The following is a 19109-nucleotide window of genomic DNA, read 5'->3' as shown; positions in this document are numbered from 1 at the left end:
AAATATCATAATATGTAAATCTCACGTGGAATCGCCCATATATTTTATAGTGATTTTTAACATCTACAAAAAAAGTTAGGTTAGGTAAAATCTTTTTCACTCTAATTCCTATAATTTCTTTAATAATTACAAGAAATATCGCACTTTTTTTAAATTTCTTTTTAATATTTTGATATTATGTTCTTGAAGTCTAAATAGTTTCCAGTAAAATTCTATTATTAATTTATAAAATTTAAAGATATTAATAAGTGGTGCCAATAATTGGTTTTGGCCATGTTTAGAGTGAGAATAACTGGAACAGAGCGAATATAAAAGAAGTTTCTGTTAATTAGAACGTTTTACCGTAATTATTACTAAAAGTGATAATTTTTCTGTATTCTGCATTAAATTCTGAATCAATATAAATATCATAAATGACAGATTTTTTTTATCTTTTAAAAGCAAATTTAATTCGTAAAATCAAAAATTAAGTGACAATAATTGGATCAGTTACCCTATATACATATATATAGAAATAACTATTGTCCACATTCAAATTTTTAATTAAAAAAAAAAAAAAATCCAAAAAATGCCATTTTTAATCATTACGGCTAAAAAGAAATAGAAAAATTGAATCTAATTTTTGTTAGTATGGGAAAAAATTTTTTGGTCAATATGCAAAACAGTTTTGATCAGCGGCTAAAATTCTGTTTTAAAAGTGTAGTAATTTAAAAATTGTAATATCTTAATTTCTGTTGCCTTAAAAAAGCGAGATAGTTTTGAGACTAATTAGATATTCGTTTTACTAAAAGAATATATTATATATATATATTTATAACTTTTGTTTATACATTAAGAACTAATGAAAAATTTCACATTTATACAATAAACTATATTTCAGAAATTATTAAATGATAATTTTAATCTATGAATTGAAATATTGTATTCGCAGACAATTTAACATCTTCCTTTTCACAATTAATTGTCTGTTGCATTTCGATTATATTCATAGAATAACGGGGATACATGTTTATTAATTCTTCAAATGCAAACGTTTCCTTCAATGTTTCTATATTCAAAACTAAATATTTTAAACAACTTTGTTCTAAATAAAAAATTGAAAATTTTTTCGCAAATTTTAGAGTTTCTATGACTGTTTTTAAAGATAAATTTTCATATAAACTATTGATGCACATTCTCTTTAGTTTTTCCAGTTGATATTTCTCCGCCGCATTGTAAAGTTGTATTGCAGATTCTTTCAAATATTTCACTTCGTCAGTATAAATAAAGCGAAGCATTTTTTGAAATATTGTTGACTCTATGTCCTTAATTTCAACAATTGAAGTTAATTCTTCACTCATTTTACTTTTAAACATTGCTGCAAAAACTGGACTTCGAAGGCTGAGAATCATTTTGTGGGCAGTGAATACTTTGTTTTCGACTTTAAAAGTGACGTCTTTTAAAGTTTGATCATCAAAACAAATTTCTATTTGGCTCAAAAGATTTTCTGTTTCTGCATAATGAGTTAATTCATTTGGAATAACATCTTTTAATGAATCCAATACCATAACTTTACAATGCACTTTAATACTACTTAGGGTTGATTTATCCCATTCTTTATAGAAATCTTCTTTTGAATATGTCCAATAAAAATCAGTATTAAAAATTTCTAAATCTGAAGAACAAGATTCAGGTCCCTTTCCAAAAGAATCGATAATCTGTATTTTACATTTTATATATTTGTTTAAATTTAATGTGTTTCTTAAGAAAATTTCAACTATCTCTACATTATCTTTGTCCACATTTGCAAGATTAAGCTCAATATACCATTTGCCATTTTCTGTTGAAGTAGAAGGAAATCTGGGTGATTCAATTACTTTCAATGATTCGTAAACAAATTTGAAATCTTCGATAATCCAATTTAATTCATATTCACGAAACATTTGTTGCGTAATGTAAGTTTCGCCCTTGTTATCTTCAGTCAGCATTGATGCCATTTCTATTATTGTTTTATCTAAAAAATTTCGTTTATTTATTATTTATTTTATTGATTAACGTTTAAGGTGGTTCTCCGGCAAATCACTTTTATATAAAATTTCTTTAAACTCTAGGAAAATGTTCCTTTTTATGTACTTTGTAAGTGGTAAAAAACCCAGTACCCCTTGCCATGCTAAAAACTAAGAAATCTGGGTTCAAAGTTGCACCAGTTAACATAGGATTCCTAATCTGAACATGCAAAACTCATACATTTTATTGAATTATTTAAAAAGATTTCGATAAATTTTTTTTAAAAACGAGTATATTGTAGAATGGAATTATAATAGAATAATATTAAAAAAGTTTTAGTAGAGGTATCCATACTAATTTTTGAATTACAACGTTTTGAAGTAGAAAAGTTAGGTTATTTATTGATTTTTCAAGAGAGTCAAGTATATTACTAGCTTGAGAAAGAGAGAGAAAGCACGACAGTGAAGTGAGCTGTTGATTAGTATAAAATAGTCGCAAGGAACTAAGCACCACCGGAGCCGGAGAACCTCCTTAAAAATACACATATTTTTTCATCATAAAAATATATCATGATATGTATAATAAATATTTAATTATAATTATTTAAATATTACCTATAAAATTAGAGTTGAATCATTAAATCAAACCTTGCAGTTAAACACTCTGAATTTATTAATCGAACTATAATTTAGCAAAGATGCCAGAAGCGATAAAAGCGACCGTCATCAGACGCAACTGCGCTTGCGCTACTGTAACTGTTTCATTGGTAGATAAAGGCGCACATTTTTTAAAAACTCTTTAATATCAAAAAATATTTATGAAACAATTTGAAAATTTTTTTTAAGTGTTGAATTTATAGTTTTTATGTTCAGTTATAATGCTGATAGATAACAATTAATTTTTATCAATTATTTTCAGATTATAATTAGAAAACAATAAAATGAAATTAAATTTATAACGTCTGTGAAGTTCACAACGTTTATGATCAACGATTGAGAAGAGAAAATATTTTTCTATGCAAATTATTTATTTATTTGTCCAAAAAAATTTTTTGCAACGATTCTTGATCAATCATTTTTTGAAAAAAAAATTGTAGGCAAAAAATTAGTTATTATTTTTTGAGTGAAAAATATATTTTTTTTCAATCGTTGATCATAAACGTTGCAAACTTCACCAACGTAATTTATATATATATATATATAAATTTTCATATAATAAATAAGTATTTTAAATAAGAGCATTTACAAAGGTTTAAATTAATATTCTCTTGGTTGTATTTGGTACACATAGAATTACAGTCTTTATTATTAGAAAATTTTTATTTGTATTGTAAGTCTACAGTTTGTCAACAAATTAAATTGACACATGAAAATAACAATTATTTCTTTGAAATAAAATTTTTTTTATGTTATACATTAGCGTTATTAACAATAGTAAACGGTAAAGTTTTTTTTTGATAATACAACAGTTAACGAATGGTAAAACGTTTTTAAACCTTTTAAAGGCTGATGCGAAACAAAATATTGAAAAATTAATGAATCCATTACTTCTAAAAAAAGTTTACTCTTGAAAGAATATTTCCAAAAGTTCTCAAGTCACTGTTTTCAATTGTCATAATTGAAGATTGCATATAAATCTGAAAAAAATTATCTACAATTATTACTATATTGTTTTTCATTTAGTTGTATAAGAGTTACTTTTTGTAATACTTTATTTTCCACTTCGGTGAAATTCACATTTATGATCAACGATTTAGAAGAAAAAATTTTTTTATACGTAAATTATTATAATTTTTTATATCTAAATTTTTTTACAACTTTCGACTATCAACAAATTTTAACAATTTTAATGATTTCAGTTCCTCATTACGAAATTAATGACATTGAGAGAAATGTGCAATATTATTAGTCAAGGTAAACGACTAATACTTTAATTAATTTTTAAACATTAAAAATTAAAAAAAAATTTTTTTTCTTAAATTTCTTAAAAGTTGAAGAAAAAACAAATCCATTATTCTTTGGCAAGATTTTAACAAATTTAATATTTTCAGATATATAATCCATTAAAAAAAAAGGTCTACTACTTTCGCAAAGCCAAAAATTAATAACTAAAAAAATTTGTCCGATTTTTGAAAAATAAAAAAATACGTATTTCATGTTTTTTCTCCAAAGAATAAGAAAAAAATATATTTAGACGAATTTAAAAAGTCATATGTAAATCTCACGTGGAATCGCCCATATATTTTTTCAATCGTTGATCATAAACTTGTGAACTTCAGCATTATTTTCCATAAATATAATTACATATTAAATTAAGGGGACTTTCTGGTTTAGAATTGACAAAAAAGTACACGTTTTGAAACTTTTGTTGTAAGAAAAGTATTAAATAAATTGCAAAAATTCTTTTTGGACATTATTGCACATATTCATGAGCCAAAAGTTTTGAACGTTCAAATGAACGAAATATTTTTTTCAATCTATAAATTAATAAAAATTATGATGTCATTGTAAAATAAAACAGTAAATTAAACAATTATTAAATTAAATAACTTCTTTTTAGATTTTTAAAACAATATTTTGTAATAAAATTCGTACTTAAAGAAGTTGCAAAAAAAATTTCGTTCATTTGAACGTTCAAAACTTTTGGCTAATGTTTATTCTCTAGTTTTTTAACTAATTGTAAGGAATCGAATGGTTTTTAGTTTTTTAAAATCGGTTCAATAGATTTCGAGAAAAGCCGTGCAGCAGTTTGAAAAATATGTTTTCGAGAAAAACGCGTTTAAACTTTTCATAACATAATACATTGAGCCAGGAATATGAAATAATTTTTGATTGCAACTTTTGTTTTTTTACATATTTTTTAAAAAACGTTTTGGGACAGTAATTATATGATACTATGGAACATTTTCAAGCAAAAAAAAAAAATTATTTTTTTGGAATTCTAAACCAAGAAGTCCCACTAATAAATAAATTTATTAGTAATCATAATAATAAGAAGAATTGAAGCATTTAAAGAGATTTTTAAACTTAAACGAAAAGAAAAATCGTTAAAAATATTTTAATACTGTTTTAAAAAATAATACAAATCTACAAATTTTTAGTAGGTATTTTTTAGACTTTTAAAATTTATTTTAAGAATTTTGACAACTTTTTCAATAATATTATAAAATTACTAATTAAGTTTTCAAAAATTTTTAAATGAATTTTAAAAATTTAATAAATACTAAAAATTAGTCAATTAGAACTATTTTTTAAAACTTTTAAAATTTTGTTAACTCTTTTTCTTTCCGTATAGAAATAAATCGGAAATATATAGAAAATAAATAATAATTTTTATAAAAACTTTGTAATTTAATTAAAATTCTTTGAAATTATTTTTACCTTCAATATATAATGAGAGACAATTGTTGATAAACAAACATATCAATTGAATTCAGTTTTCGTCTCAAGATATTCGTAGAGAATCATGAATTGATTTTTACATTCAACAGGAACAATAACATTTCTTCGAAGATAAAAATGACTTGTATATGGATTGTAATCATTATAAATACATTTTGCCAATGGGAATGTTTGATCAATAATATCTTTGTTTATTAATCCTTCAGGTTTGCTTACTGCCGTTATTAATAACGGGCATTGTGCTTTATTAAAAATTGGAATTGTACTATTCCAATCAGAAAAAAGATGAAAACCAGCATTGAAACAAGCAATGATATCAGGTTTCTTGAAAGTCACATCGCTGATGTATTTATCATATAAAATTTTCTTTGGCTCAATTAGTAATTTTCGTTTATTTTTATTACATTGTTTACAAACATTCTTCTTTTTAGTCTCGGACATTATTTCCGGTCCAATGAAAATCAAATTAAGTTCACTTATTTCCGGTAAATAGTGTAATATCATTTCCCAGTCGTAGATCAATTGTTCCTCGATATTTGCTCCAATTAAATGAATTACCAATGACTTTTTTGCATTAAGTTTCAATTTTTCAATGATCGTAATTAATGTAAGTTGTCGTGATGCAAATTCTGATAAATACGAAGTACAAAGAAATTCTAATTCTTTAGAAAATTTATTTTTATTTCTTAAATCTGCTAGTAAACGTGTTTCGATATATTGTAATGTTGTCGAGGGTAATTTCTTAATTTTTGGTTGATAGGTAGAATTTAAACAATTTTTTATATCATTAGGCATAATACTGTTCCTGATTGTTGTAAAGAACGATAAGATTTTAATGCATTCACTCTCGTGATTTGGATCATTCACATGTTCCTTGCAGAAACTCGCTTGTGGACATTTTTTGCAATTTATCAAAAGTTCCGATTTAGCTTCAAAACAAACGGCACAAACTCTAGGAAATGAAATCATTTGTTTTTCAATTTCCTCTAAATCACGTTGAAGTGTTAAAGAAATTGCTGTTTTTAAACATTCTTGTAAACTAAACATTGAATTATAATAATTCAATTTATCGGGAACATTTTCAATATTTTTTAAAGGCATTTTGGCCATTGAACTTTTTAGATGTTCAAATATACTGCTGACATTCCAATTCTTTTTAAGTTTAGATACTGCTTTACAAAATTGTTTATGAGAAGGCCAGTCTTGTTTTTGGTGCTCTGGACCACAGTATGAAAGTATTCCACAAGCACCACAACGTTTTAGATTCACTGCTTTTTCGCCGAAACAGCGACAAACGTGACACATGTTGGGAAAATAAACGTTATTCTTCAAAACACGTGAAGGATCTAATAAATGATGGGAAGATTTGAATAACTTAAAATCCATTTTGCTGTAGTGCGCGCAGAAACTTTTTCAATTTTTTAAACAATTTGAACGCATTCAATTAATTGAACGTAATTGGGAGTTTGAGACAACACAAATTATAACGTCATAAAATAAAATCAGTTAAATAGATCCGTGATTATTAGGATGTCCGCTGGGGGCGTGGCTTAGCATTTTATCCTACGTTCAGTAGTACCATTTTTCACCACTATGTCTGAAAGTTACTCTGATTGGTTTAAACTGGACAAAAATTGACAAACATCCTACTTTTAAGGGTTAAAAATGTTTTCAACAGAGAGCGCTTCACAGTAACGGACATCCCGCAGTGATGGGTTGTGACGCGTCACACGAAGTTTTGTACGTATAATACGTTTTCGACGTAATATACGTATAAAATGTATAAAGGTGCTTATATACCTCAAATTTCGATCAGATGAACATTATTTCTGGACCGTGAAAATGCGTGAAAAGTCATTTTCACAGCGGGTATTTTTGAATTGTTTTATACAAAAAATGTTTTTTTAAGAAATATAATATTAAATAATTGTTTTAATATATAAGAACACTTTAAAATAGTGATAAAAAGATGATTTGATTAAAAAATTTAGCAAATTTTGCTTTAAAACGTTTCTGCTACAAGAAAGTGTAAAATGACGATGTTTGTGAAATGGTTTGTACAGTGCTTCTTCCTTGTTAGTGTCTCTCAGAGTTTTGTTTATGTTATGTCGGTTCTTTTTAACTTGTAATAAATAATGAGTGCTGAAAATAAATCGGTAAGTTGAAATGTTTATCAAATAAATTTAAATTCAACTAATTGTTTCGAATAACTGAAAGAAACATGTACACTGTACAAACCATTTCACAAACATCGTCATTTTACACTTTCTTGAAGCAGAAACGTTTTAAAGCAAAATTTGCTAAATTTTTCAATCAAATCATCTTTTTATCACTATTTTAAAGTGTTCTTACATATTAAAACAATTATTTAATATTATATTTCTTAAAAAAAACATTTTTTGTTTAAAACAATTCAAAAATACCCGCCGTGAAAATGACTTTTCACGCATTTTCACGGTCCAGAAATAATGTTCATCTGATCGAAATTTGAGGTATATAAGCACCTTAAACACATAGCGGGAACCAACTAGATTGAGGTTATATTTGCTTCTGACCATTACGAGTGCCTACGTCATGAAATGTAACAAACGTTGTGTAGCAAACTGGACAAGTTGTATACACATGTAACATACGTAGCAAACTTAGGTAACATACATGAAGTATGTTACTTACCCATCTCTGCGGAAAATGAAAAAGAGGCTCATATACAGGGAATGTATATGCATGTGTTAGTGTGCGGATGGAAACATGGTGGGGGTCAAGTCTATCTGCGGCCTGGTCACACTGTAAAATATACGTAGACGGACAAAATTATCAAAAATTATTTTCTCCGTCTAGTCGGACGAATAGACGCAGCGTAAAATATATATTTTATATGTTTTTTAATAACATGCATACTGGATATTGTTTAATAATGTTGTTAAAATGTAAAATGTGATTAGTAAACCCATAACCTCAAAATGTATATTTTATCACGAATTCAGAGAATCTATCAACGTAATTGAATCAAATATATAACAAAATTAATTATCAACACACATTTTAATTTTATTATATGTCAACAAGCGTTTTCTATGTTTAAAATATGAATAAAATTGATAAAAGTGGGAACAAATTTTCTTCCCCTTAAGAATAACATTGTGTCGTCTGTTTGTTGTCCCTCCAAGCTTCTGAAGTCATATCTTGAACTCGAAATATCTCGATAAACTAACACAGCCTAATAGGTTCGCGAACGTGAAACATGAGTTAGAAACGAACAGAGATATAATTGTATCCTTCTCTATCTCATGTATCTCTTTCGCGAATTTATTGTGCGTTGTCCTTAATACTTAATAGTTCAGTGCAGTTCAGTTTCAGTGTTTTTAACTGGTTTATCTCAATCCAATTTTGAAGGTAATAATTAATAAATTATAACTTTTATATTTATTATACACATCGATATCATAGTTTATTTTTATGATAAAAAACTGTGTTTTTAAAAGTTAATAAATTATATAATTTAACAAATTTGATACAATTACTTGGGGGCCATTCATAAATTACGTAATGTTTTTTTTGGAAATTTTACCCCATGTAATAAATTGTTCCATAACATAGCCTCATTTTTTTCTCTTGATTGTAACAATAAATAGTTTGAACCGCCCCTACCTATTGAAACCTTTCGTAATTTATGGATGGCCCCTTTTGTGCTATAACAATTATTTAACAAAAAGTATGAACGCTAAAATGCGTATGTTCAGAGAAGAGACAATTTTAGAGTACTCTTTTAAATTCTCAATTTTTATAAAAATTTTTGATATATTATTATTTCGATTTTTTCAGATATAACAATAATAGAAATGGCATCAATGCTGATCGACGATAACAAGGGCGAAAATTACATTACGCAACAAAAGTTCAATGAATATGAATTAAATTGGATTATCGAAGATTTCAAATTTGTTTACGAATCATTGAAAGTAATTGAATCACCCAGATTTCCTTCTACTTCAACAGAAAATGGCAAATGGTATATTGAGTTTAATCTTGCAAATGTGGACAAAGATAATGTAGAGATAGTTGAAATTTTCTTAAGAAACACATTAAATTTAAACAAATATATAAAATGTAATATACAGATTATCGATTCTTTTGGAAAGGAATCTAAAAAATTTTATTCCCATTTCAACATTTTTAAAACTTATTTTATTTGGAAGAAAATAAAAGCAGATTTCTATAAAGAATGGGATAAATCAACCCCAAGTAGTATTAAAGTGCATTGTAAAGTTATGGTATTGGATTCATTAAATGATGTTATTCCAAGTGAATTAACTCATTATTCAGAATCGGAAAATCTTTTGAGTCAAATAGAAAAATCTTTTGAAGATGAATCTTTAAAAGACGTCACTTTTAAAGTAGAAAACAAAGAATTCACTGCCCACAAAATGATTCTCAGCCTTCGAAGTCCAGTGTTTGCAGCAGTGTTTAAAAGCAAGATGAGTGAAGAATTAACTTCAATTATTGAAATTAAAGATATAGAGTCAACAATATTTCAAAACATGCTTCGCTTTATTTATACTGACGAAGTGAAGAATTTGAAAGAATCTGCAGTACAACTTTATAATGCGGCGGAGAAATATCAACTGGAAAAATTAAAGAGAATGTGCATCAATAGTTTATATAAAAATTTATCCTTAAAGACAGTCCTAGAAACTCTGAAATTTGCGAAACAATATTCAATTTTTGATTTAGAGCAAAGTTGTTTAAAATATTTAGCCTCAAATATAGAAACATTGAAGAAAACACCTGAATTTGAAGAATTAATAAATATGTATCCCCGTTACTCTATGGAAATAATCGAAATACAACGGACAATTAATTATAAAAAGCAACACTGAAAAAAAAGTCTGGTTAAAATAACCAGAATTCTGGTTAATCTAACCAGAATAAAAAGTTATATATACCCTTACTACTTTTTCTGGTTAAAAGTACTAGAAAATTTGGTTAAAAAATTCTGGTTAATTTTACCAGAATTTCAAGTTAATCTTACTAGAATTTCAAGTTAATCTTACTAGAATTTTTCTAGTTAAAAATTTTTGGTAAAAAAATTTCTGGTTGATCTTACCAGAAATTCTAGTTAATCAGAGAATTAATTAAATTTATTATTATTATATTATATTATAAAATATTATAAAATATGAATTAAAAAAATTTGTATTATGTACATATAAATGCAATCAAACAATAACACCTTTACACTGCAATTCTCTTAATAATGTTTATTTAAATATGATTATTCAGAACTAAAATTCTGATAAAACGTGTCGAGCACGTTTTCAACATAACCTTCAAACTATTTTCCACACGAACGGGTTTGCCGTTCGTCAACAATTTTTTCACTTATATTATAAAATTAATTAACCAACCTTTAAACAGATCTTTTAATTCTCCCAAACCCCAATTTTCCAGAGCTTGGTTAACTTTTTCATCCATTCTTGCGATCCGCACGATAAACTATTCGAAAAAGAACAACAGACGCTATGCAGTGTCCGCGAACGCGCGTTTTTAACCAGAATTATTTTAACCAGAATAATTTAACCATACTTATTTAACTAGAACTGTTTAGTCTTTTTAACTATATTTTCTTGTTAAAATAACTAGAAATTTTTTAACCAAACGCATCTAGTAACTTTAACCAGAACTTTTTTTTCAGTGAAGATGTTAAATTTTCTGCGAATACTATATTCCAATTCAATGAATAAAATTATCATTAAAGTATTTCTGAAACTACAGTTTAATCTATAAATGTGAAAGAAATTTTCTCTCGCTTTATATGAAATATTTCATTCGTTCTTAATGTAAACAAAAGTTATAAAAATATTTTTATAGTGAAATGAATAATGTAATAAATTTTGCCCCTGAACTATTTTTTTGAATTCTTGTCTAAAAACTGATGGTAATGTATGAATGTTAGTAAAGTTCTAAAAATTTATATCGTATAACATTTATCGCAAAGAATTTAATAATGTTTTTATTATTATTATCATTATTATTATTATTTTCAGTTTTTATTTGTAATGTGATAACTATAAACAGTTCGTTAACTGTAAATAAATTGTCACAAGAAAATAACATTTATTTATTTATGAAGTAGTTATTGTACGTTACATATTAACTTTCAATTAAATAATAGAAATGATGATATCGATCACTCCGAGTCAGAATTAAAACGAATAAAAAACTATTCTTTACGTTTCAACGACACAGTCGTCCTCTTCAGAAACTGAAATTTTTTATTATAAATAGGTATAAGATACAAAAAATTTGAAAAAAAAGTTTTATAAACAATTATTAAATAAACTAAAAGATAGTTGACATATGTTTTACATTACGTTTAGTTTACATTTTTCCAAAAAATATGTAAACTATCTTTAGGTAAAGTTTATTTAATAATTGTTTATAAACCATTTTTTAAATTTTTTGTATCTTATATTTATAATAAAAAATTTCAGTTTCTGAAGAGGGCGACTGTGTCGTTGAAACGTAAAGAATAATTTTTTATTCATTTTAATTCTGTCTCAGAGTGATCGATATCATTAATACTGCTGAGTGATATAAATTCAGAATAATATTAACTTTCAATTAATTTAAAAAATTTTTTCAAACTTTTTTAAACTTACAACTATGTATCGCACAAGTTTTATAATTGATGTAAAATGGAGATACGACTATTAACAAATCGAGACAAATAAAATTTTATGATAAATACACTAGTGATTTGATTTTTCAAAAACATGTTTTAATTGTTTATTTCAATGCATTTCGTTTTTTTTATATTATATATGAAAAACTATTGTCTACATCCCAATTTGTAATTTAAAAAAAATTGTGTATTTAAAGCTCACCAATTAAATTTCTTTGGTACAGAAAAATCATTTTTCAGTATTTTTCCTAAAAATTTGATTTCTTTCAATTATAACTAATAACCGTGACCTCAATGAGGTCAATATTAAATAACAATAATTTGAAAATCATTTTTAATTGAAAAATGGTTTCAGACAGTTGAATTTTCAAAGAATATTATTAAAATAGTTAAAAATAATTGAATTTCCTTAGAGTTATAATTGAAATTATTAAATTTCAAAAAAAAATTTTCGATGGAAAATTTCAGAAATAAATAAATTTTAGATGCTTTTAAATTCAAATTATTGAAAATTCAATTAATTTTAAATTCAAATCTTTGAGAATAATGAAATTTTATTTGATTTTAAATTGAAAATTTTTGGGAAATAATTGAATTTTAATTGAAATTTTGGATAATAAATTAATTTAAGTTCATTTCTGATTGAAAAATTGGATAATTAATTTTGGATAGAAATTTTAGAAAATAATTGAATTTTATTTCATTTTAAATTGAAAACTTGGTAAATAATTAAGTTTTAAAATAAAAATATTTGATAATTATTGGATTTTTAATTGATTTTGAATTAAAATTTCGGGTAATAATTGAATTTCAGTTTATTTTGAATTGAAATTTTTAAAAAATAATTCAATTTTATTGTGATATTTTTTTTTTAAATTATAAACAATTGTTAAATTACATAAAAATTTTAATTGAAAAATAATTTTTGTATAATTGAATTTGTGATGTATTTCATTAAAATTATTAAGTACATTTTAGCACTACAAATTCATATGCGTGATTCATTTTTAGCTCACGCCGACAATGTTTAACTCTTTAAATTCTTTAATGTTAATAAATTACAAATAAAATTGAAAAATTCTACTTTTTTTATTTTTGATATCGGAGTGGTTTTCAAAGTATTTTCGTCCTCTGAACACGATTCTGGCACCCAAATTTGCTTAGCACGTTAGGATTTTGAGAAAAGAGGGGGTAAAGATTCCAAAAAAGTTTTTTCAGCATATTCCTAACTTAATAAAATTTATTTCACTGAAAATCCTTAAGCGGCGTTTTTGTGTTCAAATATATGTATGAAAATGTTTCGATCACACCATAGATTGACCTGTTTAAAGCAAAAATGCAGTTGTGCCTTTCAAAAATGTATAAATTTAAATGAAATCACGATTTTTATTATCATATATTTAAATTGTTGCCACAGGAATACAATTAGAGGCACATAATTGAAAAAAAGTCTTAAAATTTTTATTGAACTTTTATTTTTATCCAACGCCGTAATAGATATTTTCATAAGAAGACGTTCAATTGAATTTTTTTAAAAAGTGCTATCACTCAATCAAACCTTCGTATTTTTAATTTTAGTGGTGGCACACTGATGGGATAGTAAAAATTTTTTGACGTGATATTTTATACGCCGCAAAAATAAAAACGTTAAGAATATAAACTTTTTCAAGAAATTCAAATGAAATTTAAGCATTTTTTCACATTTTAACTTATAAAACTATTTGTCAAATAAATATTTTGTTCTAATATTGTACATAAATGTTCCTTTGTATCTCTGAATATTTCATGTTTTCACAAACTAAGATTAATACTAATGATACTTATTATTTTTTATTTGCGCAATTCCAATTATATTATTCATACAAATAAGTATAATTTTGTGGTATATTAAAGAGGACGAGATAGTTTTAAGGTAAAAAACTAATTAGACATTAATTTCAATATAAAAATATTTTTACATATTAACTTTTGTTACATTGAGAACAAATAAAATAATTTCACATAAAGCGATGAGTAAATTTCTTTCACATTTATAAATTAAACAACGGTTTTAGAAATATTTAAATGTTAATATCTATCCTTGAATTGAAATATTGTATTCGCAGACAATTTAGCATCTTCCTTTTCACAATTAATTGTCTGTTGCATTTCGATTATTTTCATAGAATAACGGGGATACATGTTTATTAATTCTTCAAATGCAAACGTTTCCTTCAATGTTTCCATATTCAAAACTAAATATTTTAAACAACATTTCTCTAAATCAAAGATTGAAAATTTTTCCGAAAATTTCAGAGTTTCTATAACTGTTTTTAAGGATAAATTTTTATATAAACTATTGATACACATTCCTTTTAGTTTTTCCAGTTGATATTTCTCCGCCGCATTGTAAAGTTGTATTGCAGATTCTTTCAAATACTTTACTTCGTCAGTATAAATAAAGCGAAGCATTTTTTGAAATATTGTTGACTCTATGTCCTTAATTTCAACAATTGAAGTTAATTCTTCACTCATTTTACTTTTAAACATTGCTGCAAAAACTGGACTTCGAAGGCTGAGAATCATTTTGTGTGCAGTGAATACTTTGTTTTCGACTTTAAAAGTGACGTCTTTTAAAGTTAGATCATCAAAACAAATTTCTATTTGGTTCAAAAGATTTTCCGATTCTCGATAATGAGTTAATTCATTTTGAATAACATCTTTTAATGAATCCAATACCATAACTTTACAATGCACTTTAATACTACTTAGGGTTGATTTATCCCATTCTTTATAGAAATCTTCTTTTGAATACGACCAATAAAAAGAAGTACTAAAATTGTCTAAATCAGAATAATATAAATGAGGTTCCTTACCAAAAGAATCTGTAATATTTATATCACATTTTACATATTTGTTTAATTTTAATGTGTTTCTTAACAAAATTTCAACGGTCTCTACATTATCTTTGTCCACATTTGCAAGATTAAACTCAATATACCATTTGCCATCTTCTGTTGAAGTAGAAGGAAATCTTGGTGATTCAATTACTTTCAATGATTCGTAAATAAATTTAAAATCTTCGATAATCCAATTTAATTCATATTCACGAAACATTTGTTGCGTAATGTAAGTTTCGCCCTTGTTATCATCGGTCATCATTGATTCCATTTCTATTATTGTTTTATCTGTAATTTTATATCATGATATGTATAATAAATATTTAGTTATAATTATAGTTAAATATTACCTACAAAATTAGATTGAATCAAACCATGCAGTTAAACGCTGTGAGCTAATCAAACTATAATTTAGCAAAGAAAAATGCCAGCAGCGACCACTGAACTCTATATATCTGGAATGACGTCTGCTAGTGCTATTGAAAAAAGGCCAAAGCAGAACAGCTTCACACGAAAGTCGTTCGCGAACGTGGTTCATGAGATAGAAAAGGATACGAATATATCTCTGTCCTTTTCTAACTCATGTTTCACGTTCGCGAACGTTTTTCGAGAATCGATTGGGCCAACGCAGAATGAAATCTCTAATCGTAAATCGTTTTTACATGAGAGAGAAAAGGACAAAAGGCAGTGATGGGTACGTATAATACATGACGTATAATACGTGGTTTTCTACGTGTATAATACTACGTATTTTACGTGCCAAGTTTTCTACAGGATGTATATTACATTTGATCACGTGATTTAAGAGCGGCAATTTTAAATTCTTCATTAAAATACATCATTCATTACTTTACACTATTGAAAGAGAAAGTTGTTAATATAAACAAAATTCAGGTAATTATTAATTATTTTAACAATTATAAAACAAAATTTTTAATTATTGAAATGTTTTTATATCGGTTTTATTTCTAAGTTGGTTTCACAGATAAGAGTGAACACCGGGCCACGTGCATAATAACATATAACCTATATTCTAAGTATTATATTGTCAGTCTAGTTGTTTGGTATCTCCCAAAATAAACAATTTTTAAATAAAAACTTTATAAACAATAACAAACAATAATAATACGCTTATAGCCAGTGTTTTTCACAATGTTTTGACAAATTAAACATTTAGCAACATTTTTATCAGTGCCTAGCTCTTTCATCCGCTCAAATTCCATTTTTTCCCAGGGCAAACCCTCTTTAAAAGATTTTCTTTTACTTTTTCTGACCATTTCTATTTTATTTTAAGACTTTAATTTTAATAGAATGATAAGAAAAATTCGTTATGGCAAAAATCAGAGGATCATATATAGATGTCAAAATGTCAGTGGTTTTCTACATGGTTTTATACATTTTATACGTATATTACGTCGAAAACGTATTATACGTACAAAACTTCGTGTGACGCGTCACAACCCATCACTGCTTAAGATTTACGATTAGAGATTTCATTCTGATTAGGCCTAAAGTCGTGAGCTGACTCAGGTATTCCCCTCTTTGTTGGTACAAATCCATTAGAAAATATTTAAAGTTGGTTCTACAATAAACGCGTCGGATGTGTACGGGGATATACATTGTTACGATCGACTATATTCTCGATCGGGTTTTAGAACGATATATCGAATCGATAATCGAATCAGATATCGACGATGTATCGGACAAATAAATTTAAATAATTTAATGTTTAAAATTACTTAATATTAAACGAAATAAAATCTTTTCTAAAAAATGTTCTCACGATTGACTTTCTGAAATATAACACTTCAGAAAATCAGAAAAATACCATGACTAATTCTGTCACGGTTTAATTTGGTCCCACGTCTCAAATTCACTTTCTAAAGTAAACAACTTTCAAGATATCCACAAAATAAAACAAGTAAATAATGTTAAAGAAATTCATTCTCGAATTTCCCTCTTAAAATCTTAAACCCTTAAAAGCCATAAAAATCTATCGAGATTTTATGATCCTTCTCTCCGCGGGACACTACACATGTGTTGACCAGACGTGGAACCTCGAGTCGCAAAATCGAGAAAGTCACGTTCTGGTATAACAAAGAAATCTTCCTTAACGAAAACGGCTTTGTATTATTTTATAATTATTTATATAAATTCCATATCAGAATATCATCTTCTCTATAGCATCTATATTATATCAACATTGTACGAATGGGTGTTTCATAAATTATAATTCGCATTAAATATACTTTGTAATTAATCATAATATTTTATTATTAATTAATTAATAATAAAATAGCTTATAAATTTATATAGCAAAATAATAATAATATTTTAATTATTATTAATTGGATTAAATACGAATTTATACGTAAATATCAATTGTAGTATGATAACGTATGTCAGATATGTGAATGTTCATGTTTATATGATAACGCATATAAACATGATATCTATAAGTATATCTAGAATTAAAAAGTGCATAGTGCAGTGCGGCTGAATGCATCGCCTCGTAGATGCATCGAACTATAGTTGCGACATGCGCAAAGGACACTTACTAGATCTTAGAGCTGAGTCGGACTTCACAGCGAAGATCTCCGTTCTAGTATAGTCAGTCTTAAGATATTTGTACTCCTGGTTGGATCTATGCTCTTAGATCCAATCCTCTGTATATTGAACTTATCAAATAAATACCAAGGGTTTTATTCTAATTGTCGAACGATAAATAATTAATTATCCTTTTAATTATTAATTTGTCGTTCTCAATTAGAGGATTTTTCCCTCCGTTAAACGGAATTTAATATTCTTATTATTTCAAATTCCCGCTTTCTTTTTGAAGAATTCAACTAAGGTTGAATCCGAGAATTACTTAGTCAAGTAGCGCTTGCGCGAATTAAATATTGGCTTGGCACGTAACAACATCTATACCCCTCTCTCTCGTTAAGTACACGTTATTAGCGTAAGCGTCCGACGCGCTTATTGTAGAACCAACTTAACAGTTTATGTGAACTTGACATAAGGCCAACGCACAACAGTTTCGAACGATATAGAAAAAGACACAAATATATCTCCGTCCTTTTCTAACACATGCATCCCATTCGCGAAGCTGTTCTGCTTTGGTCTTAAAGATGGTTCTACAATAAGCGCGTCATACGTGGATGTGAACATGGACGTGCTGACGTCACTCATTTGAATAAAGCAGAGTCTACAATAAGCGCGTCGGACGTGGACGTCCGACGCATTTATTGTAAAACCAACTTGGCCTAAGCACAACTGAGCCGGGTACGGGATATGTAAGTTTCCGCAACCGTCTTTAATTATGCGTTGAAAAAACGATTCCGCCAATGTTTTGCGCAAACGTTTTTCAACGCACAATTAAAGACGGTTGCGAGAACTTACATATATCCCGTATCCGACTTGAGTACCTGACTCAGTTGTACTTGTGGCTTGTCGGGCCTGGGTTGGTCGCAGGTGAAGGCCTGAGCAAAATAGAAACGTAATTCCGGTTACGTTTCTATTCTGCTCAGGCCTTGAAAGAATCCTTCACAAATATAATGGCGCACTGACACATGAGAGTAAGAGAGGTAAAAAATTCAAATTAAATGTTTTTTCTCCCTGACGGTACGGTCACACCTCGGTAGATAGCGAGGCTACCATGTAATATAACGTATAAGAGTGAGAAAAATATGAACATTTTTTATTTCTCTCACTCGTATACGTTATATTACATGATAGACAAGGTAGCCTTGCTATCTACCGAAATGTGACTGTACCCTTACTCTCGTTGCGGCTGCCTGCGCAGGCAGATGTGTGAGAGAGACGCTTGCTTTTCACCAAACGGTCAATACGTCGAACGGACAAAATATAGAAAAGCCAGTACGTCGAATTGACAAAATGTCGAAAAATTTTATTAATGTAACTATAATTATACTTAATTCAAGCGTCAAGCAAGCGTCTCGTGTGAGAACGTCTTAAGTGAGTGCAGTGTTGCCGTATCATTCAAATAAGCGCGGCTTTTTGAATTAGGATGGAGTTACATGTTGATGTAAATGCAGAATGCAAAACCGAAAATAATGAGAGTGAAAACGACAAGGATATATCACTATCCTTTTCACTCTCATTATTTTCAGTTTTGCATTCTGCATTTACATCACTGAACTC

The 19109-nt window shown here is 27.1% G+C and overlaps 4 protein-coding genes across 6 annotated transcripts; 1 reads left to right on the top strand and 3 right to left on the bottom strand.

Moving 5' to 3' along the window:
- Positions 1-785: 785 nt before the first annotated feature.
- Positions 786-7234, bottom strand: LOC127289360 (speckle-type POZ protein B-like). Its single transcript, XM_051317254.1, has 3 exons — positions 7174-7234; positions 2601-2673; positions 786-1993 (listed from the first exon to the last, which is right to left on the bottom strand). Exon 3 carries the CDS (start codon positions 1974-1976, stop codon positions 900-902), a length of 1077 nt encoding a protein of 358 aa, XP_051173211.1. The 5' UTR covers positions 1977-1993; positions 2601-2673; positions 7174-7234; the 3' UTR covers positions 786-899.
- Positions 3287-6913, bottom strand: LOC127289354 (uncharacterized). Its single transcript, XM_051317235.1, has 2 exons — positions 5367-6913; positions 3287-3622 (listed from the first exon to the last, which is right to left on the bottom strand). The coding sequence occupies exon 1, from the start codon at positions 6771-6773 to the stop codon at positions 5409-5411; it is 1365 nt and encodes a 454-aa protein (XP_051173192.1). The 5' UTR covers positions 6774-6913; the 3' UTR covers positions 3287-3622; positions 5367-5408.
- A 1410-nt stretch (positions 7235-8644) lies between the features above and the next one.
- On the top strand, positions 8645-10459 carry LOC127289368 (protein roadkill-like). The gene is made up of 2 exons (XM_051317260.1): positions 8645-8780; positions 9210-10459. The coding sequence occupies exon 2, from the start codon at positions 9227-9229 to the stop codon at positions 10262-10264; it is 1038 nt and encodes a 345-aa protein (XP_051173217.1). The 5' UTR covers positions 8645-8780; positions 9210-9226; the 3' UTR covers positions 10265-10459.
- A 3546-nt stretch (positions 10460-14005) lies between these two features.
- LOC127289415 (speckle-type POZ protein-like) lies at positions 14006-15573 on the bottom strand. 3 transcript variants are annotated; one of them, XM_051317346.1, is made up of 2 exons: positions 15323-15573; positions 14006-15236 (listed from the first exon to the last, which is right to left on the bottom strand). In XM_051317346.1, exon 2 carries the CDS (start codon positions 15217-15219, stop codon positions 14137-14139), a length of 1083 nt encoding a protein of 360 aa, XP_051173303.1. In that variant the 5' UTR covers positions 15220-15236; positions 15323-15573; the 3' UTR covers positions 14006-14136. The 3 variants fall into 3 exon arrangements, with proteins under 3 accessions (XP_051173303.1, XP_051173301.1, XP_051173302.1); XM_051317344.1 differs by having other exon boundaries at positions 15299-15571; XM_051317345.1 differs by having other exon boundaries at positions 15303-15571.
- Between the last annotated feature and the right edge of the window lie 3536 nt (positions 15574-19109).

Source organism: Leptopilina boulardi, unplaced genomic scaffold (assembly GCF_019393585.1).
Source record: "Leptopilina boulardi isolate dan_hultmark-lab unplaced genomic scaffold, ZJU_Lbou_2.1 LbouV2_408, whole genome shotgun sequence".
Lineage (NCBI taxonomy): Eukaryota > Metazoa > Arthropoda > Insecta > Hymenoptera > Figitidae > Leptopilina > Leptopilina boulardi.
The sequence above is the reverse complement of the archived record's forward strand: the minus strand, read 5'-3'. Positions and strand labels throughout refer to the sequence as shown.

Excerpts from the sequence above, each read along its gene's own strand:
- LOC127289368 (XM_051317260.1), top strand. The coding sequence starts at position 9,227 with ATGGCATCAATGCTGATCGACGATAACAAGGGCGAAAATTACATTACG.
- LOC127289415 (XM_051317346.1), bottom strand. The coding sequence starts at position 15,219 with ATGGAATCAATGATGACCGATGATAACAAGGGCGAAACTTACATTACG.
- LOC127289360 (XM_051317254.1), bottom strand. The coding sequence starts at position 1,976 with ATGGCATCAATGCTGACTGAAGATAACAAGGGCGAAACTTACATTACG.
- LOC127289354 (XM_051317235.1), bottom strand. The coding sequence starts at position 6,773 with ATGGATTTTAAGTTATTCAAATCTTCCCATCATTTATTAGATCCTTCA.